The sequence below is a fragment of the Vitis riparia genome, chromosome 13, assembly GCF_004353265.1.
Source record: "Vitis riparia cultivar Riparia Gloire de Montpellier isolate 1030 chromosome 13, EGFV_Vit.rip_1.0, whole genome shotgun sequence".
Lineage (NCBI taxonomy): Eukaryota > Viridiplantae > Streptophyta > Magnoliopsida > Vitales > Vitaceae > Vitis > Vitis riparia.
The window spans coordinates 26125672-26151174 of record NC_048443.1 but is presented as its reverse complement, the minus strand read 5'-3'; the positions used below and the strand labels follow the sequence as shown (position 1 = coordinate 26151174).

Genomic DNA, 25503 nt, shown 5'->3' with positions numbered 1-25503 from the left:
TTGATGCATAAATGACTATTGATGGATGAGAGACCGATTGATGAGCGGACACCATCACGATATGGAAAATCACACAGCTAACCCACATTGAAAAGCAAGCCAGTATTTAACTAAGCAGAACAGAGTTTGAGTTTAGAAAACTTGCTAAAAGATCTCCAAGTTTGGCCTACCAATGCAACATGTCCCTCTTCAAACGGTAGACAGTAGCAGCATTCAAACAAATAGACCTCCAAACCAACACCAACAAGAGCTAACTTCCAACAAGAAAATGCAAATGCTCCAGACAGTTCCACAGAAGAGAAAGCAAGATTACAAAGTTTTTTTGCTTTTGGAATCAAAAGCATAAAAGTACACCTACAATATTCCAATAGATGGAATAGAGTAACAATGCAATGACTCATTTGGCACACCGACATCAATCATGTTCTTCCCATTTTTTTCTTCACAAAATAATTGACAATTCCACAGTTTTCACCTCTCTGCTCAATCATAAGTGGGTGATAGAGGGCTCAACTAGAAAATTCACAATCCTGTTCAATAGATTTAAACCAAATACAGTTTCTTCACAGTTGACTTTGATGGTTACATTCAACGGTTCAGAGCAATTACCTTCAATCATAATGGTAATTAAGCAGGGAATGGAGTTGCTTAAGATCTCGCTGCTGAAGCGTAAGCGTAAACCTGATGCATCATCAAGGTTGGAAGCCACTGGCATATCCACAGATACAAGAAAAAGATTTGCATTACTGAGCATCTTTACTGCTAAGCTCTTGCAGATCACAAGAAATTTGTCTTTTGTTAGTGAGCTATCACCCTTATCACTGTTCATCTCTCTAATGTGGTCGGTGAAGGTGCACCTATGATACATAATACAAGAAAAATCAACGTTAAGATTCCAAATTAAAAAATTATCCTTAATCCCATAATTTTCAATGAAGTTGAATCAACAGCACACAGTACAAGAAAAAATCCAAGTTATGATTCCAATAAAACAAAGAACAAAGACAAGGAAAGCTCAGATGATAAACCATTATTTTGATTAAAAAATTGCCAAGAGAAGACATTATCATATTTTGCCACTCGTCTTTCAGGCCGGACCAACGCAATCACCTATCTGAAATGATGTATCACTGGCATTACAGAATATCATGGAAAGAGCAAGGGAAATTACCATCTTTCCAAGAATACTCCAAATTTCTGTCCGACAAAACATATATACCCCAACAACAAAGAAAGAACAACTGATTATCCCCAAATTAATAAGAAAAAGATCCCCGAGATACAAACTAGAGATCCTAGAAAATTCATAAAACATAAACTGAACTTCCATCTTATATTTCACAAAAGAACACTGCCCAACTTCAAAAAGTTTAAACTTTAAGGTTTTGCAAAACAGTTTCTGTCGGAAATTTACATGTAGATATCAACAGTTCCTGATGCAAACATAGAGGAGATAACCATGTTATATTTTACAATAGAACAGCGCCTAAATTAAAAAGTCTAAACTTTAAAGTTTTGCAAGACAGTTTAAATTTAAATTTTGTTATCAGCAGTTCTTGATTGATTGATAGATAGAGGATTTCTTATCTATGGATTGAAAAACAAAGTGACTAACCTTCTTTCGTATTCAAACATTCCAGGGAGATGAGATTCCTTATTCACAAAGACTTCAACATCCATTGGAAGTGGTTTTATAAAATATCCAATATCAGGCCGCAGCTTAACAGGATACTTCTTCCCATTACACCACAAAGCAAGCTTCACAGGCAAAAGATGGTGATGGAAGCAAACCTGGAGAATGCACTTTGTTGACTGACCAGGCTCTATAGATGCAATCTCTTCCATATAAACTAAATTTGGCACATCATTTTGAGATGGCATGGAGCTGCAGTAGCAAGACAAAAAAACACATACCATAAATTAGGCCCTAAAAGACCTTGATGTAAAAAATAAGCCTGCTCATACAATCAGCCAGGTGCCATACAACGTACAGTCAAGTTATAAAGCGCTTTAGCTCATTCACATTCATTGGAGAATCTCACCCATCGGATTAGTAGCCAGAAAATCAAGCTGATCTGATGACCCAGACCATCAATTATCAACCACAATTTGAGAACTAAGAAAATTAATTCAGCTTAAAACATTGAACAAAAAAAAATGGCAAATCAACAGTCCACAATATATTTGCTCGATAATAACATTTTCAGCGTTCAATAAGGACAGTGATAAAGTTAGACCCAGAGGTTGACTCCAACAAAATAACCAAGTTGACCTAGTAGCTAAAAAACTTGGATACTTAAATTATTGCTTAGCCAATCAAACCCAACCCAGTAAACTCATGGAAATTACATCTAACATCATTTTTCTTTAACACATTCACTTGAAAACAACCAAGTTTGATTGACTAACTAAATTTCATGCAGCTCTAAGTTAAACAATTGTTTCTCAAACTTGATGATATTTATGATTATAGATCATTATCAGAATTCAGACCTTCATGCTCGTCGATCATTAAATATTGAAGGCATGGACCACCTAAATGGTCCCACCCACTAAACAATTTAGATGACAAGACAGAATCATGATGCTTTGAACATGTGCAACATAGATCAGTGCATGAGCCATGTCACCTCTAAGAAGTAGTCTGATTTGAGAGATGAAGGTTCTCAAAGGATGAGAAGAAGATTAAAAGGACCTTGGTTTGAGGTAGTTACAAAAGACATCATGGTCTTTAAATGGGCAGAGGCTTTGTCAGGATGCATGGCTTAGCTGTTGCAATGGTTGTATCCAATGTCTATTCAGCAGATGATGGTATTATCTAAATCTACATGACCAGCATGAACACAATTTTCCTCAAAGTTAAATACTTGTATCAATCCAATTAAGAAATCAAAAATCATAAAAATGGCACCTCCTGAACAAGTGTATTTTAATTTCACCTTTCAGTCGCAACCAAAGACTGGTCTGCAGAATCAAGGCATTTGTTAGATTCTTCATCTACCAGAAGTACCTTTGACATAGACTCTGCCGAACAGTTCTCAAAGATAAGTTCTACACATACAAGCTGGGGTGACGTGCTTGAAATCTCTGATGAAAATGAATAATTCACCCTCAAACCATTTCCATTAGTTGGATCTAAGAGGCCATAGATTTTGGGTTTAACTCTTCCACCAATATCGCCGATAGAGATTCTTGCTGAAGATCTTCGAACTTGACTTTGTTTAGACAGATTTGGGTCTGACAAACCGGGCTGCTCATCCAACCATGATTCAAGAGTTTGCTTAGACATCAATTCCTCCATACTATCAGAGCCTGACTGTGAAACTCCATTTTGCTTTTTATTAGAAATGCCAACATCTGAAAACTGAATTAGTGGGTCAACATTATCATCATCTTCACTTTCAGACCCAGGCTCATCACTGCCACTGGATCTGGAAATAGAATTTTGAGAACTATAACCAGAAGTGCTTTCTTCATTTGCAGATTGAGATAACATGTCAGGATCATCTGTCTCATAGGAATCACTGTTAGTGGCTCCCTCCCCTGATCCTTCAATTCCTTGAACCACATTCAAGCGCTGATGGAGGTCATTGCAAAGCAAACTACAAGGTTTGGGAAGAGGTTCATAACCAGGAGCTGCATGAAGAACTATCTGAGAAAGAGATCCGGGAAGATAAAACCTGAAATTAATGGGCTCAGGTGACATTGGTTTTCTCTGTCCCCTAAATATACATTCTGCAAGTATTTGTGGAATGTCCTTCTGAGGTAAACAATCTGTTTCTTCCTCCAAATCTTGACCTAAATAGCATGACATGAGTTCCTTAAGAATATGAGCTCGATCACGAACATCATAGCTCAAGTCACATTTGGCCAGTTCAAGCACATAGCTTAAAACGCTTTTGAATGTCCACAGATCTTTCCCTTTTGCACACAACAAGACCTGAAGAAATAGCAGTTTAAGAATAACGTCTCAGGTTCTATAAGCCTCCAGGATCTAAAAGGTGAAACAAAGTTATCTACCATTAAGACAATAACAAGGAACAGAAATTATAATATAAATAAGTGAATAATACTTTTTTTTCCCTTCCAATTATCATCCCTATCCTCGTCAACTTATCCCAACTTTTGGAATGAACAACTTCAATGCTGCAGCCTTATAACAGGAGCACTAAAATAATTCTATGGAGGAAAAGTTCTAACCAAGTCTTGCAAGTTGATTACTGAATCATGTGGGTCTAAACAAATTCTTGATGCATTTTAGATTCAATCATGGAAAACTCTACTTAGAAGAACTACACACTTAACTCAATCCATATAGCTTGAGTCATTAGACAGTAAAATATGCCTCCACACTGCAAAATCTTATGCAATAGAGAAACAAAATACTCTTATCCACTAAATTTCATGAAATACTCTTATCCAACAAGAGTTCAGTTTAAAACAAAACCCTGAAATTGTGAGTGTATCCAATTAAAAATTTTCTAAAAGCACATACTCAAAGATTGATGTTACGACTACCCTCAAACTGATGCTTCTAGAACATAAACTATTGTATGTGTAAGGTATGGCATACTGTGAAGGATGTCATACCTAGAGGCTAAATAAAAGTGGATAGTCTGGGAAAGAGGCCTGAATTTCACTTGACAGATATGTATTTTTTTTTTTTTTTTGGGTTGGTTGGTATAGAAAGGACTTCATGTGGCAGAGTCCAACGGTTTGGACAGGGCAACATAAACAGTAAATAAATGCATGTTTGTGGAGATAAGCATGAAAGCATGTACAATGTGCTTTCTATATATGCAAATTTCAATTGAATACATGTTCTTTTAAGTTCACAGAAAAGTATTAGAATTACCATGTCTTTTTTTTTTTTCTTCGTTTGATAAGCGAAGTATTATCATGTATTTCTTTTTCATCACTCTCCCTTATTAACAATCTAATATTTAATGACTAAAAACATGAGGAAATTTAACCACTGAATCAGGAGGTCATTTGCTTCTGTTAATGTTTCTTGACAGAAATATAGAGTCCAGGCATCAAGTTCACTGCTATACTAAATAATTGGTAGTTTTTCCTTGTTTATAATCTAGACCAATTCCCCCTTCATGAACTGTCACAAACTGAATACACCAAAGACTTAGCCCCTCTATTCATGGTTGGTTATTTGTACAAACTGTCACCAATTGACTAAAATTGCCTTCAATACTTCAGCCAAAAACATTAACTATGAATGATGCAAACTGGCAATGGAAATCAAAACAGATATTTTCTTGAGAAATTGAACAGATGTATACATAAGAGATGGAAAAAAGCAAGGAAGAAAAAAAAGGAGGAAAAGTTAGCATGCTGATAATACCTTGACAGCAGTATTAAGAATTTGAAGCTTTGTTTCCTGCGCTTCTGAAGCAAAGCACCGAGCAAGATATGTAAGTACTGTGGTCAACATCCTTGGGATTATCTCACCTATAGTGTTGTACTCTCCTATTATCCATATAATAATTGCACGGGCTGCAGGCACTTTGATTGAATCCAAACTACGAACCAACTGAACTATAACCTTCAAAATAAATATAAAGAAGCAGGTTAACAAATGCAGAAACAGTGTCATGACCAAAAATGGTTTTAATATTAGATATATTAATAATATATCAAATAAGATATATAGCAAAGCCACATACAAGTAACTAATGCAATCAGAATGAAATCTCAAGATTTTTCTTAAATGTTGGTGAATGATCTAAATCAATATATAATTCACAGTGATTTCCTATATAATGGTAATCACCAATGATTCATTGTTCATGGATTGATGCAACCAATGCCATATTAAGACTCCCATTACACATTAATATTATCAATTCCATTTGTCCAAGCTGATAATTTGATCAAAGGCGCATTAGCAATGAGATTAACAGTCATGTGTTGATTTAATAGAGATATGGAAGCTTGTGATAAAGGTGTAGCTACATAATGCCTGGCTCAGGATGGGATCAATAAACATTTCTTTGAGCCCAGTTGAAGCTTGGAGTCTACCAGATGAATGATTTCCAAGGTCTGGGTCACCTTTCATGTGATGTGCTTGGTATTTTTTTATATTTCAGGACTTCACTAGGTATCCAGACAGGTTGTCAATTATAGTTTCCTATGCTCATGAAAGGATTGTGAATCTTACAAATTATATGTTTTATATATATATATATATATAGAACCAGGCATCTTCAAGTTCCCACTGACCAAGGGAACAACTGCAATTGTATAAACAGCAGTGCAACACCGAGGGCACACACCCCTTGTGTCATTAACCACTGCAATCAATGAAGGGAAAATCCTTCTCAAAGGAAAGTCAACATTCATCACATGTTCCCTCTTTATTCATTTAGTTTGTTCTTTTTGACAGTTACATCTAAAAGATCTTATATTCAGAGTCTCAGACAGAATAAAAGAATCATAACAGTATCAACACATTACCACAACTTAACCGGGGAAAAAAAGGAACAAAATCAGAATACCTTCTCGTGAGCAGGTGGATCTTGCTTTAAGATTGCTTCAATCGACATTATTGCTTGAATCAAAATATTTGTTTCTTCATCCATGCAGACAAAGTCACCAATCAAATATTCTGAAAAAATGGGTGTCACATCAAAAGACATGAAATGAAAATTTTATAAAGATCACAATAAACAAGTAGCTGGTCACAGACCCTCTCTAGTCAGAGCTAAAAGCCCCTCCAAGCATATATTTGCCACTTTTGGAAGTTGTTGCGCACATAAACCAATTGCAGTAACAGTATCAGCAGCAAATCTCCTGTCGGGATCCCTAATATAATCCTAGCAATGCACTAAAAGATAAGCATCAATTCATGCACAAGAAGCCATGACATTTCACATATAACTGTCTGCAATGAGAAAATGAAAAATTGATAACAGATAACCAAGTCAAACAAACAATAAAAATGTTGAATGAAATCTTTAAAATAGTGTCTGTGAATGCAAACTTATTACCTACCATCTTGGAAAATGGCCAATAATTTTCCAGTGGCATAAAAAGGTCTTGTTATTAAGGCTTAAGAATAAGAAAAAAGGTAAGTTTAGTATCAGAAAATTGAACAAATTAAATTAGGGTCTTCATGATGCTCCATCCAATTCACTCTTTTTCTTCAAATGCGGTACAGAATTTTAATGTTTTCTGTATTCCTCCCAAAGAAGAAATCTGAAACATTATCTATTGCCATACACTAAAACACCTTATCCTGATGTTTCTCCAATCATCCACATGATTCAAAGTCATGGTATCAGTCCTTGACTCAAGAGGTCCTAAGGCTCATTGGTCTCAGTAGGCATGTAAGTGATAATCACAAAATCAACCAAATTGACCCAAACAAATCCAAACCAACATAATCGCGTCAGTTTTGAACTATAATAATGTTTGGTTCAATTATTGGGATTGAAAAACCAATTGAATCGGTTCAATTTGAATAAAAAATAATAATAAGAAATGGAACAAAGCTGACCCCATGTAAAATGGTATCTGTGTTGAAGCAAATAGTAAATCCTTTTAAGTGCCAACCTTCTCACATCTCAGTCTCTCATTTTTTATGCTGTTTCTCTCATCTCTCATCCATGGTGCTGTTTCATTTTCAATCTCACCCCTCCACTCGGCAAAAACTAAAAATGCATGAGGCACATATCATCTCCAATGGTCTATGAGAAAGGGGTCATAGTTGCCAATGGTCAGCACTATTTGTGATTAAGGTTCTTTCATCTATGCTAGGGTTTTGAAGTGCATCAAGCATGCTCTTGCTATCCCTTTTTCCATGATCCCTCCGCTCACATCTTTCCATGATAGTTCTTGCCCTCATTGTCTCCCTCTCAAAAGGTGATCAGCATGGTAATCTTAGTGAACAATTTGTTCTCTCTGTTCCTTCCTTACCCATTTTTTAAAAATGTTTTTATTTAGGGTTTTTTTTGCCATTAATGTAATGTGTGTTTTTTCAAACTGTTGCATGAGCTGAAAGTTTTTTATCTTTGCAATGCTTGTATTAGGCATTTAAAGAATTTTTTGCTATTGGTGGTCATCTCAATATTATTATTGCTGCCAGTCAGCCAGAAAAGGCTTTTTCATTACTTAATCCACTTTTTCATGTTTCACCAATTTACAGCAAAACAGCATCTCGAACAAACGTATAAGGAGGCCACTTCAATTTAAAGAAGTGATTCAAATGGACTTTTGGTGAAGAAGATTAAAATGGGCTTTGGGATTAATAACAAGAGATGCAAGAAGCCCTTAATATAAACCCAAATTAAATGGGCTTTGGGCTCAAAATAAATACAAATTTACTTTAAAATTCAATTAGGCCAGAGGCTAAAAATAAGTCTTGAAATTGGCCCTATGTCCCTTTATGACTTTATCGATTGATGGGGTCCTCACTAAGGGAGGGAGTAGTTTTTTGTTTCCCTCTTGTTTTTTTATCATCTTTTGGCAGCCGTTGTATACATCCTATGTACTTTGGTGCACTTCCTTTTTGGTGCTTTTAATGCATCTCTTGTTTACCTATTAAAAAAAACTGATCCACCAAAATCCGAATCAAACCAACCCCAAAGGGCTTGCTTTGGTTTGGTTGTCCAATGCAAATCTGTTGGGTTTGGGTCTTTGCTACATGAACAGATTATGTTGGTTCAATCAGTTTTTCTTCCAAAAACCACGAAATGACCTTATCGACACCCCTATGTCTCAACATTTCAATTTAGTATCAGACGATAAGCAAATTATAGATAAGTAAGCGCAAATTGTATTAAAGGGCAAACCGCCATAAGGCATACAGGGAGTATACAAACGCAGCCACACCCCAAAAAACAATAGAAACGAGCAGCCTCAATGGCCCTTAAGTAGCCGCTAGCCACTCCAAAAAGATTAAAAGCAAAGAGGACTCCTCTCCCATGTACACTCTAGCCCAACTCCACAAGTTACAAACAAAATAATTTTTCAGTTTCTGTATGTCTAAAGAGCCCCCCCTAAAGGCTAATTTATTTCTCCTTCCAAACCATCCAAAAAATACACACCGGTATGGAATTCCAGATTTTTTTCCTCTTTTTCCCCACAAAGGAGCCCCTCCAACTAAGTAACACCTCTATGACTGTCTCTGGGAACACCCAATGAACCCCAAACAAAGCAAGGATGATATCCCAAAGAACCCTAGCCACTGTACAGTGTAAAAGAATGTGATTTACATTTTCCTCTTCACAACCACACAAAAAACAACAATTAGGAAGCTGCCACCCTCGTCTTTGGAGCCTATCCAAAGTAAGGATCTTCCCCCATGTAGCTTCCCAAGCAAAAAAGGCAGCTTTAGTAAGGACCTTGTCCACCCAAATGCATCTAACCGGGAAGGCGAGGGTATTAGGAGCAGCCAGCAGATTGTAAGCATGTCTGACTCTAAAAATACCTTGACCTCCACCTATCCAAACCACCGAGTCCTCTTCTTGGGAGATCTTGACGTCCCTCAGCATGTTAAACAAAGCTCCTATTAAATCCAGCTCCCAATCATTTGAATCCCTAGCAAATCTGAGGTTCCAACCCCCTTGACCAAGGCTAGAGTCCCAAACCTCGTTGATTGTTGCATTTTTATGCACCGCCAAAGCAAATAACTGAGGGAAAATTCTGGAGAGTGCCTCATCACCACACCAGTGATCAGTCCAAAATTTTACCTTAGTCCCCTTGCCCACCTTAAACCTTATGTTATCCCAACACCAATTTGCCTCCTTCAAAATCTCCTTCCAAACCCCCACGAGCTTCATTTGTCCGCCAACCAAGGCCTTCTTGACCATATTTCACCCCAATCACTTTCTTCCAAAGAATGTCCTCTTCAAAGGCAAACCTCCAAATCCACTTACTCAATAAGGCTTTGTTAAGGAGATCAATCTTCCGTATACCAAGCCCTCCATTCTCCTTTTGAGTGCACACCACCTCCCAATTGATTAGGTGTATTTTCCTTTCCATTCTCCCCCCTCCCCAAAGAAAGTCTCTTTGTAATTTTTCAAGCCTTTTCGCTACTAACTTGGGCATTCGGAAAAGGGACAATTAATAAATAGGAATGCTGGCCAAGGTGCTCTTGATGAGGGTGATTCTCCCGCCCTTAGACGATAAGCAAATTATGCTAACTTAAAATCTCAAAAAAATCTAAAAAAAATCATAAAATTGATAAAAAAATAAATAAATATAATTAGATAGACTAAAAAATTAACAAAACAAACATTTATTATGTGTAACTTTGATTAAATAGTTATAAAAATATGTGTTTAAAATGATCTATAATAACATTAAGAATTAAAAACCTTTTTATTTCATCACTTTATGCTAAATTTATTTTACTCTTATTCATAAAATTAATTAAAACTTTTGATTTAAAGTTGATATAAGTAATTATTAATTTCGTAATATCATTTTATGCTAAAAACAATAAAACTAAATTCATATGGTTCATATAATTGTATTCTAATGAATTATAATTAATTTTAAACAAACTATAATCAAATTAAACTCTGGTATAATCTTAATTTCATATCATTAGACAAGTTTCTTTACATTGATCATGACCCAATTAGCCACTACCCATTACCTAGCCTATGATCCAATTGTTGAATACCAATACAAATATGCATTTCCTTGTATACTTCCAATGTACTCTTGTGTGTTTTTTGCACTTTAATACATTCTCTTACTTATAAAAAAAAAAAAATACAAATATGCATTTCCTACTAAAACTAATGTAGGACAACCCTAAGATGGTTGCCTACAATCAAATAGGTGAGTCAGAGTTTTTATCTTTTAGGGTTAAGGAAAGGAATAAGGGATAAAGTTTATAGTAGCAAAAAATAAAATAAAAAATATAGAGAGAAAGAAGATAAAAAAGAAAAAGAGATGGAAACCTTAGAATCTCACTAAAGCCTTCTTAGAGTTTCACCTAAAAGAAAATCAATGGACTCTTACGATTGAGAATTGCAACACTTGCAAAAAAACTAGCATTATTTAATCATCAATCAATACTTCGATTTACATCCATTAGCCTTATCGATAGATTTTGTAAGAAACCCAAATTCTACTTGAATTCTCACTTATTATGACTCTAATTTTAATTCTCCTGTAACCCAATTAGTTATTCCTAATTTGAATCCGATAAATACTAATCCTCATTTAATTCTAATTAATACTAATCTCAATTTAATTCCAACTAATACTATTGTCCACCCTCATCAATTCCCCCAACTTGAAAAAAAAAATTAACCTCAAGTTTTAGTGATTGTCCATAGTTAAATGAAATCCTAAGCAATGTCTTCCACCCTTTTGAAATCCAAAGCAATTTTTTCTTCGTCGACTCTTACCACAATAAGATAGGATCTCAAGATCTCTTAAACTTCATCAATTTCATGCAAGACAAGTACCAAACCTCAAAAGACTTTCCAATATTGTGAAACAAACTAGTGGTTTTCAAAATAATTGTGTCATCAACAAACTTGTGGTAAGTTGTATGACATGCATAAGAAGAAGTTTATTAGGTAATTCTACAAGCCACAAGTCAGAAAATTCATCAAGGATATTCCATAAGGCCTCCTTTGACTTCTTAACTATCAGAACTTCTTTCATTGGACGAAGGATCCCCTTACACCCATTGTGTATGAGAGTCTAAGTATTTTCTTAGCTATCACATTGAGCCCTTATATCAAAAGCCAAGGTCTTTCAAGCAAAATATGACTCATTTTTATTAGTAAGACCTCACACCATACAAACTCTTCAAAGTCCTAGTCAAAAAAGAATGTGACAGGCAACGAAAACTTATTGGAATGGAGGTGTCGTTAATCATGCTTCTCAAAATAGATTTGGATGTTTCTTTGTTTTAAGGTTTAGCTTCTCAACAAGCTCTTGTGAAGTTATGTTTAAACCGCCACCTCCATCAATGATCATAGTATATAACCTCCCCTGGCAATAGATACATGTATGAAAAATGCTAGTACACTGCTAATCTTCTTCTCTTGTCACCTTTGGGACAACTAACAAACATTGCATTACAAGACTATAGCTTTCTATCATACCATCATAGTAATCACTTTCTTTGTTAAATTCATCTTAATTTTGAGTCTCCTCTTCCTTCGAATAATTTTCCAATTTAGATTTTGGCTCTTCAACACAAAAGTGTCAACCTTTGCTTAAGCACACAACAACATAATGACCATGCCCACCACACTTAAAGCCTAAAGAAGTCATGCCTACATTTTTATTTCCAATACTAATTGAAGTTTTACCTTCATTAGCATCTCTATTAGGCACATTCGAAGCATGTTGATTACTACCCCCAACATGCACATGATTAGAAGTTTGGAAATTTGTTAAGCTTAACGGTTTGCTCATTGTTTGGTTAGAGAAAATGCTTCCAATTTGTGAACTTGGATGCTTGGAAGCCCCAAATTTGAGCCCTTCTTCTAGTTTAAGGGCTAGTTGATAAACATCATCTACAGTATAAATGTCTCAGCTATCATCTCAAGCTAAATCTCCATTCGAAGTCCAACTTTCTAACAAGCTAGAAGTTGACCCTCACTCTTTCCCAATTTTGAATGCCCAACTCATGGAATTCTTCTATATATTGTTCAACCAACTCGGTACCTTGTTTAAGAGAAAACAATTTTGTGTACATAAGTTGTTCATAGTCAGCTAAGATAAAGTGCTCCTTCATCTTCAACTTTATCTCATCTCATGTGTCTATAGGTGGTTGTCCAAATCTATAAAGTTGATTCTCAATATTATGTCACCATAGATGTGTTGCTCCTTTCAACTTTGTCTTCACAAAACAAACTTTTCTATTTTCAGGCATAACATACCAATCAAAGTAATTTTCCATTAACATAATCCAATCAAAAAAAGTAGTTGGATTTAATTTTCCATAAAATTCAGCAACTTGAAGGTGTACCCTTGTTGTCACATCATCATCTTGCTCAAAGATTTTGCCCCTTCTTTGATTTCCCATTACAAAATTATCTTGTTCTTCACACGATCAATGAGGTTTGAAATGATGACTTGCAATCTCATCTTGAATTGGTTGTTTTTCTTTATTCTTTTCTAATAACTTCATTATCTCATCAAGTTTTCTATTTAGCTATATCACAACATCTTGATGGAATTGTTGTATGGTAAATATTTCCTCTAAGTGTATTTTAGTGGCATCTTGATTGTTAGAAGTATTTTTTGAATTCATGCTTGCATAAGTTGCTCTACTCCTCAATTACATTACCTTCAAGCCAATAACTTTTGGCTTTGATACCAAAACTGATGTAGGATAACCTTATGATGGTTGCCTACAATCAAATAGGTGGGTTAGAGCTAGAGCTTTTATCTTTTAAAGTTAAGGAGAGGAACGCGGGATGAAGTTTATATCAACAAAAAATTAAATAAGAAACATTGAAAAAGAAGGTAAGAAGAAGAGATAGAAACTTCAAAGTCTCACTAACGCCTTCTAGAAGTCTCATTTAGAAGAAAATCAATAGAGTCTCACTATTAAGAATTGCAAAAGTTGCAAAAAAATAATAATAATATTACTTGATCACCAATCAATACTTTAATTTACACCAATTAGCCTTATTTATAGTCTTCTCTAAGAAATCCAAATTCTACTAGGATTCTAAAAACCTATTATAACTTTAATTGTAATTCTCTTATAACCTAATTAACCACTTCTAATTTGACTCCAATAAATACTAATTCTAATTTAATTCCAATTAATACTAATGTCCATCCTCATAAAAAACATTATCATACCCATTTTTATATCCAATATCAATTTTTAATTATTGGTTGAAAACAAATAGCAATTGTAGCTTGCTAAATAAAAATTATTTTTATTTTAAAAATAAAGATGAAAAAAAACATGAATTTATATTTTACACTAAGTTTGTTTAAAAACAAGTATTTTGAAAAATTTAAAACTTATTTTCTAGTTTTAGAAAATGCAACCATTCTATATGATGAATCAACTTTAAAAAAAAAATTAATTCTATTTTTCTTCTCAATATAAAACAATTATAAAAAATAAAGATTTTTATTATTTTATTTTTATTTGAACCAACATATTTAAAAATAAATATATTGTTACAAATTTCATATTCACTTTTTTTTAACCTATATTCATTTCCATTTTTTATATCAATGTCCATATCCTATTTATTTCAAATAAACCCAAATACCTATCACCCATTTCATAGAACCCCAAATTCCTATCAAATACCTATTACCTATTTAAACCAAAATACCCATCAAATGACTATTGGATCATTATGCATTATCCATGCTCTACCAAATACCCATTTCATTTCCAATTTCATCTCCATGTCATCTCTGTACAGAAGAGTGAAGACCATAAGGATATAGCCAAGGATCTAGTTGAAGCATAGAGATGCAAACAAGGGTCCCAAAGCCATGCATATTGTCATCTCCCTCTCCTTCCAATCTTCTACATTTCCATGCTCTTCCTCTCCTAATCTCCACAGCCCATCCCTCCGATCACTACTTCTTCAATACCAGGATGCTCAATCTTGGTATTGTCTCAGAGTCATCACATGAACCATGCTGAGATCAGCAATTCATCTCTGAGTTGGTCAAGTTGTTTTGTTATTCACCAAAATATTGAGCTTGGTTACCGGTATCAATGTATCATAATGGTGATGGCCGAGGCCAATACGACTTGGTTGAGTCATACCAATATCAGCCGAAATTTTGAACCTTGATCATCCACTCTGACAATATTAAATTTTAGGGAGTTACGGATTTCAAGCAGATATACATCCATTTACCCACAATTACTTGATTTAACTCAACTACACACAACTTTTTTTTTTTTTCAAAGGTTGTATTAAGCGACAATGCAAAATGCCAAAATACGCATTGATATAACATGGCATACAGTTTAGTCATAAGTATGAGAGCTTATACACAACAAAACCAAATAGGATGACCTGATCCTGAAACAGCCATTCTTTCTCAATAGAACAAAACACTCATGGATAGCGTAATCTGACACTAAGAGAATGAAAATTCAAAATTAATAAACACAGAAACATTCTTTAAATGATTGTCATTCTGCCCACAATATGTAGAAAGTGACTATCTCAAGAAAGTCAAAATTTCATTAACAAAAGCAGTAAAACATAATCTGCCAATGGGGAAAAAAAACATAAAACAGAGGAAAAAGATACCTGGAACTCTTGAAAAATAGATGAAATTGATGAATCCATAGCAATGGAAGACAGGATTTCAAGCTTCAGAGCTTTTATTTGATAGGAATCTGAAGAACTTATGAAGAAGTCTTCAAAGTGTGGGGCAAAGAGAAAAGGCATTGCTTTGGCAAACACTTGAATGTTGCAAAGCACCTGCACTAATCAAAGTTACCATCTTACTTAATCAGAAAGTTGAAAAAAGGTAAGTGCATAAAGAGAAGATTTTTGAGCATTGAATTAGTACAATATGAATTGCTCAAACCATGAACCCAAGAAAATTCCAATATTAGCTCCTTAAAGAGCTTAGAGAAAACTGGAAAATGTGCACTGTTATCGTCCAACACGGATCATGGTAAGAACCAGCAATACTCAAGATCATTAACGAAATACCATGAGACAATAAGAAGACTAAAGCATGTGTTTAACTGTGTCATTAGCCTCAGTAATGTATTAATGAGTAACAAGGTGACAAGGCTAACAATTAGCCAATCAGGAAATACCATTTAACCCATCCCTTCAGCATGTCATTTATCTAAAGAGAGTTCTTCTTGCACAGTTGCACTTATTTCCCACTCTCATCCAGAAACATTATTTGAAAACTCACAAGTCCCAGAAACTCCCGAATTACTGAACTTATTCCATATATTTTGATCCAACTTCTAACCAGGTACCCCAAGTTACTAGAATTTTGTGCAGTTCTATAACAGGATCGGTAGTACGTCACATTTGGGATCCTATCATGTGATTCTAATGAGTCATTCAGCATCCATACTAAAAAAAAAAAAAAAAAAAAAACAGAAGTATTTACTTCCCATTGAGGTTATATTTATAATTTTAAAAAAGGTGAGAGGAGATTAATTCATTGTTTTGGCACAAATATTCCTCTCTAAAATTCACTCCATCAGGAGCCCTGTTTCCCTCTTTCTGTTAAATTATTGGCCATCATGCCATTTCCCACTCCTTACACTTGTTTTTTTCATGATTCAAGTATACCTTCCAAAAGTAAAAAGTGAAATAAAATAAATAAATAAAAACATATTGGTTTCTCGATACAATGGTAACATGTATTATAAACATGGAACAGATGAGAAGCTGAAGGAACTTAGAAGCAAAAAAGCACTAATAGATGATGACATACACAAGAGAACAACACTTCAATATCTCCTCAAAGAGAAGGCATATGCAATATATAAATCAGATCATGAGATCATAAGCCAGTTAATAATAAAACTAGAAGCAGAATACTAAATAAATCAAACTGAAAGAAAGCATCAAACCAATAATTTTAAAAAAAAAATGCAAAATACCACATATTTTGAGACATGGGATGATCTCAGGAGAAACAAGAGCGGCTTAACAATTCTCTTCACATCCTCCCTTGGGGCCATAATCCAGTGTACACCAGCAGCTGCAAGTACCACTGCACTATTATGACTCCATAGCAATGGCGATGTGCATTGCAGCAGCATCTTCACATCATCATTACTTCTGCCAGACATAAAACATGATCGATCTAATCCAGAGGAAACCTCATTTATGTAACTTAACCGTGATAAATATTCATCCGGTCCTTCAATATAACACCTGGAGACCATATTCACCAATTCAGACATGAAACCACGACCTGTGTCACCATTGTCTTCTTCAAATGCAGAATTAATATCTGAACCATCCTTTTCAGATTGGGAACTTTCAGTACAACAAGACTGGAACATGATGGATTCTTGAACAAGCCCATGTTTTGCTATTACAAAGCGCAAAAGGATCTCAATTAAAAGAATTTGACCCCACTCTTCCACATCAGGAAGAACCTCACATAACCTTCTATAATTTCTTCCAATCAAAGACAAATTATTTGGACAAACAGAAGTAAAAGCAGCAGCAGCAGCTCCAACTACTCCAGGAGAATGGTCATTTAATAATATTCCAACAATCTGCATAACAACAATATATTACATATTAATGGAAGCAACACTGGCCTTTCAAATATCATAGATTTAGCAGATGACCATATATGAGAGTGGTAATCAGGCTATAAGGCATGGAAGCATTTGATGAAAAAAAACAGGCATAAGAAACAAAATTCAGAAGTTTAAAAGATATTTTTTAATAAAAATGGAAAACTTGCAGAATATACAAATAACTAACAAACATGCTCATAGTATCACAAGTAAGAGTTCATAAACAAATTACAGAACCATTATCTGAAAGAAAAATAACAATACATGCACAAAGGAATAAGTTCACAAAATTCTGCATTTGAATTATGGTTTCCAACACATGCAAGCATTCTATCATTTTCTCCACAGCATCTGCACTCATATGTTCAGAAACTCAGAACATAAAATGTGTCAACTTGGCACTTTAAGATAGGGGCATCTAACTTTGCCCCTTTTATTAAGACATGAGCTATGCCATCCTTCTAAAGAATCAAATATCCTAGAGCAAGCATGCATATCCTTACAGGAAACATAGAGCAAGGGGGTATGGTAATCTGGAAGAACACACAAAACACTTCTCCCTAAATTATTAAATTGGCGCTTGTTTAGGAGATTAGCTAAAATATTTTTTGTACAGGCAAGGAAAGCAATATATTAATAAGCACCAAAAAAAGGACACACAAAATACATGGGACATATACAAAGGCAACACAAGGCAAACAATAAAAAGAGGGAAATGAGACACTCCCTCCCCATACTTGCATCCAAACCAATCAACAAAATCTACCATAGACATGGACACATCCTCTAAACCCCCTTTGACCTACTCTAAAAAATTACTCATAAAGAAGGATTTAAGCTCTTGATCTGATGGCTCTATATTTTCCAAACTACTTCCAAGGCAAAAAAAAAAAAATCATTGGAACCCATGAATTCCAAATAATATCCATTGAAAAAAAGACTCTTAACCTTCCATGTTCCACCAAGAGCAATAGGGTTTAATTGAAAAGTTGTCACTCTTTTGAGGCCATCCACACTACCTTATCTTCAACATCCTTTCTTACTGATTTTCCTTACAATCTCAGAAGAAATGCTTCAACACCATCCAACTCCTAGTCATAAAGTTGCCTTGAGAAACATGGCGTCCAGTGCCTCTCCCTCCCCACAATGGCTTACTCCCATACATATGTTACTCAAGCATCTTTGATGTAGCTATAGCATACAGTGACGAGAAAGAAACCATTAGAGAGGAATACCTGCATCATAAGTCGTTCCAAAATTTTACCCTTCTTCTATTGTCATAATAAAACAAATTTTACCTTTTGAACATTCCCCATACTCTTCTTATTGCCTTCCACACCCTTACACCATAACCCTCTCTTACTTCTAGAGAACACCCCTAATTAGAATCAACTACTCTTTTCCAGATTCATCTCTAACCTAGAAATAACATCTAGCCACATTAAAATCCAACTAAGAAATATCATCTGATCCTTGCATGCCTCACAAAGAAAAATCAAGGTGTCATCAGGAAACACAAGGTGAAACACTTCCACCCCCTTGCCACCTCTACCTCTCATCTTATAACTAAAAATGAACCCCTTATAGGGAATCTTGGATCACTTCATTCCCTATTCCAAGCTCAAGTTAGGTACATAAATACTCTCTAGGACTTCTAAATCCTAGAAACAAAAGCAAAAAATACAATTTTTATCATAAGGATCTAAAATAACAATGCTTTAGAAAACTTTACCTATGATTTGAACGTTCCTAAATCAATTTTTTCGATGAAAAGTAGTTTCGTAATAATCGAAAGCTTCATAAACCCAAGATCTTTCGCCTAATGGCTCTAACTCAATCTTGGCACTCCAAAAAAGTGGGCCTTTGGAAGGGAGGAAGCTATGGCTCTCTCTTTCTCTAGATGTAGAAGATGACTAACTCAAAAGGTGATGGAAGCCCTAACCCTAAGGGGGTATTTATCGGATTCCCTAAATGGGCGTAAGTGACTGAAGCCCACTAAGGGTTTTGGTCACTTAATTTAGTCCAAAATGGGTCCTAGTTGATTAATTAACCTCACAAGGTCATCTAATTAATCAATTAGCCCAATCCAGAGACCTTGTTCACTAACCGTTGTGCACCTTTGTGTAATTACTAAAATGCCCTTACACACAAAAATGAACCTTGAGTCAATCTAACTCTCATAAACCATGTCATCAAGGTATATGAGCTCGAACGAGAACCATAGAAACCCATATACGTACTAGGTCCCTCAAAACCCAATTTTGAAGTTGATTCAACATCCCACTATAAAGACTCAACTGTACTTCAGTATCCTATGTAAATAACAACAAGAACAAGCTCGAGGCCATGACCTACTATCCACTACATGCAAACTCCCCATGAACCGATATCTGTACTCTAACAAGGTAGTGTTATCACTTATCAAGATTACCTCTTCAATCCTTGAGTCACAAACTCATCATATAACCAATTGACATACTCTAACTTCAAGGAGCATATGTCAAATTTCTACTAAAGAAAATGTTATAGTCATAGTCTTTTAGATCACATGTCCTTTAGATCGCTTAAAGGGATACATTGTGTCATACCCATGAGATATCATAGTGTTTCTATTGAGAATATCTATTGCTACCACCTTCTACCAACAGTGACCTAATCCATAGAAATATATGACCACCTTAAGGTCTCACCCATAGGTCAAAACCTCCTATTGACTTCGGCATAGATTCAATATCCTCTTAAAGTTGAGAGTCTACACAATATAGAAGTTTGGTAAATCATGACAATTGACAGTTTTATGTCATGATTCACCGTACGTCCTGTCCAATGTGTAACCATACACACTAGTACACTCACTATGGGAAACTTATCCCAACAGTTAAGACAAGTCATCCCTCCAATTAGGAGGTAGTGCATTACAATCTCTACTGGATTGCCCAAATCCATGAAATGATTGTAGACAACGCATCATCTTGTAAGGAACCCATGACTTGTATCATCTATGCAACTCCTAATGCATCTAAGTTATGTACAATGCAAATGATATGAGTTGAATGTTCAAATCAATGTCAATACATAAAATGGATAACCTAAGGGCAGTGAAGTCTTAACTTTGTTATATCATGTCTTGGTTTGAAGGGCTTAATCCCAACACCCCCACCCAAGCACCTTTTTTTCTTCCTCTCTCCCCCGTTTTCTTTAAAAGACAACTAAGAGTCTCCATCACCATAATGAATAAATAAGGGGAAAAAAGATACCCTTGCCTCAAACCCTACAACTTTGAAAGAAGCCAGGAGGAGTTACATGAACAATCACTAAGTACCTGGCTTAAGAGATACACCATTTAATCTACCTAATCCACTTTTGGCCAAAACCCTATTTTCTTCAAAATTGTAAGAAGGAAACATCAATTTACACACAGGCCTTCTCAATGTCAAGATCATATAAAACAACATTAGAATAGTTCTTCAACCATGAACCAATGGCCTCATTTGTAATAAGAATGACATCCAAAATTTGTCTCTCCTCTACCAAAGAGTTTTGCAAGTTGAAGTCCACTTTAGCTACCACTTTCTTGAGCCTATTTGCTAACACCTTCGCTAGTAATTTATATAGGCTCCCTACCAAATTAGCCTAAAATCCTTCAAATCTTATACTCTACCTTTTTTTAGGGACTAAAACCAAGAAGGTAGCATTTAAACTTTAGTCCCAACATTTCACTCTTCACAAAGTCCCAACACAACTGTCGAAATGCTATAGTAAACTCATCTAATCCCAAGGCTTCATCTCCATTCAAAGCTAAGAGTGTAGAGAAAACTTTCTCCTTTGAAAAAGGTAATTCCAAAATCCTAGCCTCCTCCTATCTTAAAGAAGCAAAGGACACCCCATTAATACAAGGGCTCTGGACTCAACAAGAAAGCTTCAATAGAAAATCACCCCCTCCTTAATCTCCTCATCAAATAACCAAATCCTATTCTCTTTCATTTTAGTCATAAAGTTTTTCTTTTGTGCGTATTTGTCATCTTGTGGAAGAATTTTGTATTTTTGTCTCCCTCCTTCAACCATATCTCTCTCGACTTCTACCTCTAAGAGGTTTCTTATAACTTTGCCCACTTATTATATAGCCACTCTTTTAGCCTCAACCAAAGGAGCTTCCATTTCCTTGGCACCCCAAATAACTATCTTATTGAAAGCTTTTAATTTCTTGGTTGACACATTTCCAAACACCTCCCAATTTCAAGCTTCTAAGCCCATCTTCAAGGCTTTCAATTCGAAAGCCAAAATAAAACAGCTAGAACCCCTGAACTTGTAGCCCAACCACCAATTTCTAATCAAGTGTTTGAAACCCTCCACTTTAACATATTTAAAAGATAAAAATTTCCTCTCCTCGCTTCTCCCCCATCTAACAAAATAGATGAATGATTAGAAACTAGCCTAGACAAAACACTCTACAAGAGCCCACAAAAACAATTCTTCCATTCTTTTGACACTAGAAAATAATCCAACCTTGACATAAATTAGTTGTTCATGCCGCCACACCAAGTAAAAGGCCTTCCATTCAACAAGAGGTCACATAGGTTTAGATCATCGATTATATACGAAAATCTCCTCATGAAAAAAGACATCCCAAACACAACTTCTTTCCCTTGCACACCTGACTATGTTAAAATGCCTCCCCACCCCTTCCTCCTTCCATAAACCAAGGATCATCCTATAACCCTTTAATGTCCCCTAATTTTAATCAAAAATCATCTTGTTCACCCCCAAAGGCATGGTTGTACACATTAGTAAACACCCAGGTAAAACCATCCTCACAATTTTTAAAACAATGGGAAACAAAGAATGCTCCTACCTCTAATTGTCATAACTCCAACAACCTATTATCCTTAAAAAATAATATATACACTGATTGACCCCCTTGATTCCAAAACCCCCTACTCCTAAACTCCTCGCCGGTTGCAACGACATCTCTTACACCTTAGTCTCTTGCAAGCAAACCACATCAACTTTTTGCATTCTTATTAGGGACTTAATTACCTTTTGCTTCTACCTATCATTAACACCTCTAACATTCCACAACAACATTTTAATCTTCATTGAGGGATGGTAGCTAGTTCCTACCCCTCTTTCCACCTTCTTTTTCCTTCCCTACTTTCCTTGCTATGCCAATATACTTCACTTAAAATTCCAATTTCCAAAGCTTTCTCTTAGTTTTGGATGAAGACGTTGTCTTCCTACCTTTTCCTCCTCCATCTTCCTTAAGAGGGGCAAAATTTCTTATTCAAAGCTTGCTCTTTTACCATTCATCAAATTGATCTATCCCAACTTTGAGCTTGTGGTGCTTCCTCCTATTGTCGCTTGGCCCTATCGCAACTCACCAGCCTTTGAGGCCACATGGTGGCGCATCCCATTCACAGGAAACTCCATTGAACCGCCATCTTGAAGGATCCTTCTCAAAGGACCCCCTTCCTTACACCACATAGACATAGCAAGCCCCTTAAACGGTTCCTTTGGCCTCTTTTCATTCCTGAACATCCCCTAGGGATAAGACCCACCCTCATATGAAAGAGGGAAGCCCCACCCCCAAGCCAAACCTAGAGGAAGAGCACTAACCTAGGAACCTAGCAAAACAAGCCATAGAAGACTCCACCACCTCAGTGAATGCTCCCTCTACTACCAAAAAAAGCCTCATCTCCATAGTGGCACTCCACTAATGTGCATGATCCTCCTTCGTTGCACCACAAAGGAACTCACGGCCAGGAGCCCCCTAATATCAAGCCAATCAAATGATCCAGTGGAAAATACACTCTAGCACCAATTTCTATATCTTCCAACTCATTAGAAAGACCATCACTTAGGAAGAATGAGGCACAACAGTGGGAAATGCAAACATTTCCACTTTATTTTGTTCTCCCATATGAGATCTATGCCTTAAAAATAACTATTATAAAAACAATAACAACTACTCCTACTACAATAACAACAATAATAAATCAATTGATCTGACCTCTTCAAGTGCAGGAGTGTTTTCCTCTATACGCAAATCGTGCAGCTTGGGAAGAGCATTGGCAGCACATTTTCTGACATATACAGAGGGATCTCTAGCACATTTTTCCACAGCCACCAGAACAATAGGCGCAATTACAAGTAGACGGATTCCTGCTATGGCACGGAGTGCCCATGCCCGCACCAATGGATTAGGATCCCCCAAGTCCTTTTGGAAACAATTAATTGATAACAATGCTTCATTTGGACGCCTAAAATACAAAACAGAGTACAAATTAGAAATACTAAACACCTTAAATGCTGAGCTTTATGAGTAAAAAGCATTAACATCCAGGATTAGAATCAAATCAAGCACACCTTATATCCTATCCCCAAACTTAATAAACCTGATACAAAGGCATACTGCCATATGATAGATCTACCCAGAAGGTATTTGCCATTTCCTGATGTAAACCCAACTATGGAACCTGTTATATACAGTAAAACTTAACCGATGAACCCGGGAAGTTCACAGAAGTCCCAGCAAAAAAAAAATAAAAGATAAAGGTTTCATAGCTTAGGGAAATTAATAATTCAAAATGGGGCGTTTAATGAAGGAGTTGGTCCAGAGATTACTGTGAGTAGCATACTTTTCAGCATAATGCAACAGGTACAGGTACACCAGCTTCTTTACTTCCAGTGATTGTGAGGCCACGTTTTTGACAACCTGTAATACCATTTGAAAATCGAAGATCAAGATCAAATTAGTTCAGCTAATAATCTATTCGACGGTTAACAATAAAACATAAAGCTTATGAATAACTCTAAAATAGTGTGCCAACACTCGTTTCTGTATGAATATACTCCAACATGGGAGAACCGAAGAGCATTCGTTTTAACCGATAAATTCGTATTTATTCTGAAAAATGATAATATACTAACTCAACATTCAAACGTACACCTGTCAAATTAAAACAACGAAAACAGGAGAAACTAAATTCTTAAAATTTTGTTTCATTTTGTCACGTCCAAGGGGGGTAAATGGAAATTCGCAAGGAACTGAAACAGTATGAGACGGCAGAGACCTGAGGGAAGAAATTGGAGACGTCGACGCCCTGAGCGATGAGAGCTAGCAATCGCTTGAGAGCTTCGCATTTCTCGGAGTCGAATTTGCTATCAAGAAGAGGAACGATATTAGCGTCTTCGGGGTCGTCGTAGAGATGAGCGTCCGTACCGATCCGGAACACCAAGGTCGATGCTTTGCTCAGAGTCTCTGCTGTGGCTCCGAATTGAGGGAACATATTCTAGGGTTTCGCTTTGGAGCTTTAATCTGATACTGAGAATGGAGGATCTGTGAATCGCTCAGACGGATGAAGAAGCGCCTTGGCATATCGAGACAGCTGAGTTGGGGAATTTGGGTTTGTTTGGCTACACGGAAGGACGAACACATTCAGGGGCTAGGATTATCCTGCACGAGTTTTGGGAAATCCCAGCACCCCGTGGCGAAATACGGTTGTTTGTCGCATGCTTTATTTTACTGCGTGTGTGAGTGCAACTTTCATGCTATTAATTTAACAAAGTTTAAAATATTTAATTTTACATTAATTATGATTGATTTATAATCTCCTAATTGCATGATATATTTTAAAATATGGTAATTTATAGTAATTTTGAGTATAATTACATGATATGTATTAAGGAGTACGGCATTCACACAAGGAGATAAAAAAAAATATAATTTTATATTGTAAATCCTAAAAATCGTTTATGAATAATAACAATTTAAATGGTGAAATAATGGATCATGTGATTATGAAGTATCAAAAACCAAACAACCCGTGGGTTAGGGTTCAAAACTTATGTAGACATGTTTTACAATGAATCAAGTCATCTACCACACTCGTATTATCCATGGAAAAGTAATAGATTTTATTCAGCTAACATGCAATATTTTTCAATTATGTAACTTTTACAGTATTGAATTGGTACATATTAAAAAGGAAAGAAGAAACAGTTCACTAGTCATTGCATCTATGGATCCCACCAAATAATTAAACCATACGGTTGCTCATTCTTTAATAAGTGATTCACCAACCACTAGATTGATATGAAATATCATACATGTGAATACTTTCTTTGCACATAGCTAAGTTAAAGGTTGAAATAAGGTTTTGATCACTATTCCAACTAATGACATGATTCTAGGATCTTCGAAAGTTTTGGTATCTTCTTTTCGAGAATGTCCATTCAATACTATATGATAGACTCTCTTAACTCAAATGTACAAGTAGGGCCTCACA

General features: G+C 35.7%; 1 protein-coding gene across 1 annotated transcript; it reads right to left on the bottom strand.

The window, feature by feature from the left end:
* Positions 1–86: 86 nt before the first annotated feature.
* On the bottom strand, positions 87–24647 carry LOC117927621 (AP3-complex subunit beta-A). The gene is made up of 11 exons (XM_034847235.1): positions 24289–24647; positions 23854–23930; positions 23226–23475; positions 16565–17191; positions 15237–15410; positions 6701–6827; positions 6510–6619; positions 5357–5557; positions 2940–3940; positions 1616–1885; positions 87–857 (listed from the first exon to the last, which is right to left on the bottom strand). The coding sequence occupies exons 1-11, from the start codon at positions 24502–24504 to the stop codon at positions 488–490; spliced, it is 3423 nt and encodes a 1140-aa protein (XP_034703126.1). The 5' UTR covers positions 24505–24647; the 3' UTR covers positions 87–487.
* Positions 24648–25503: the final 856 nt, after the last annotated feature.

What these genes read in the sequence shown, in the direction of transcription:
- LOC117927621 (XM_034847235.1), bottom strand. Translation starts at nt 24,504, where the DNA reads ATGTTCCCTCAATTCGGAGCCACAGCAGAGACTCTGAGCAAAGCATCG. An exon ending in TTCTTAATACTGCTGTCAAG is followed by an intron (nt 3,941 to 5,356) that starts GTATTATCAGCA and finishes CTATTTCTTCAG; the next exon opens with GTCTTGTTGTGTGCAAAAGG. An exon ending in ATGTTTGAATACGAAAGAAG is followed by an intron (nt 858 to 1,615) that starts GTTAGTCACTTT and finishes TATGTATCATAG; the next exon opens with GTGCACCTTCACCGACCACA.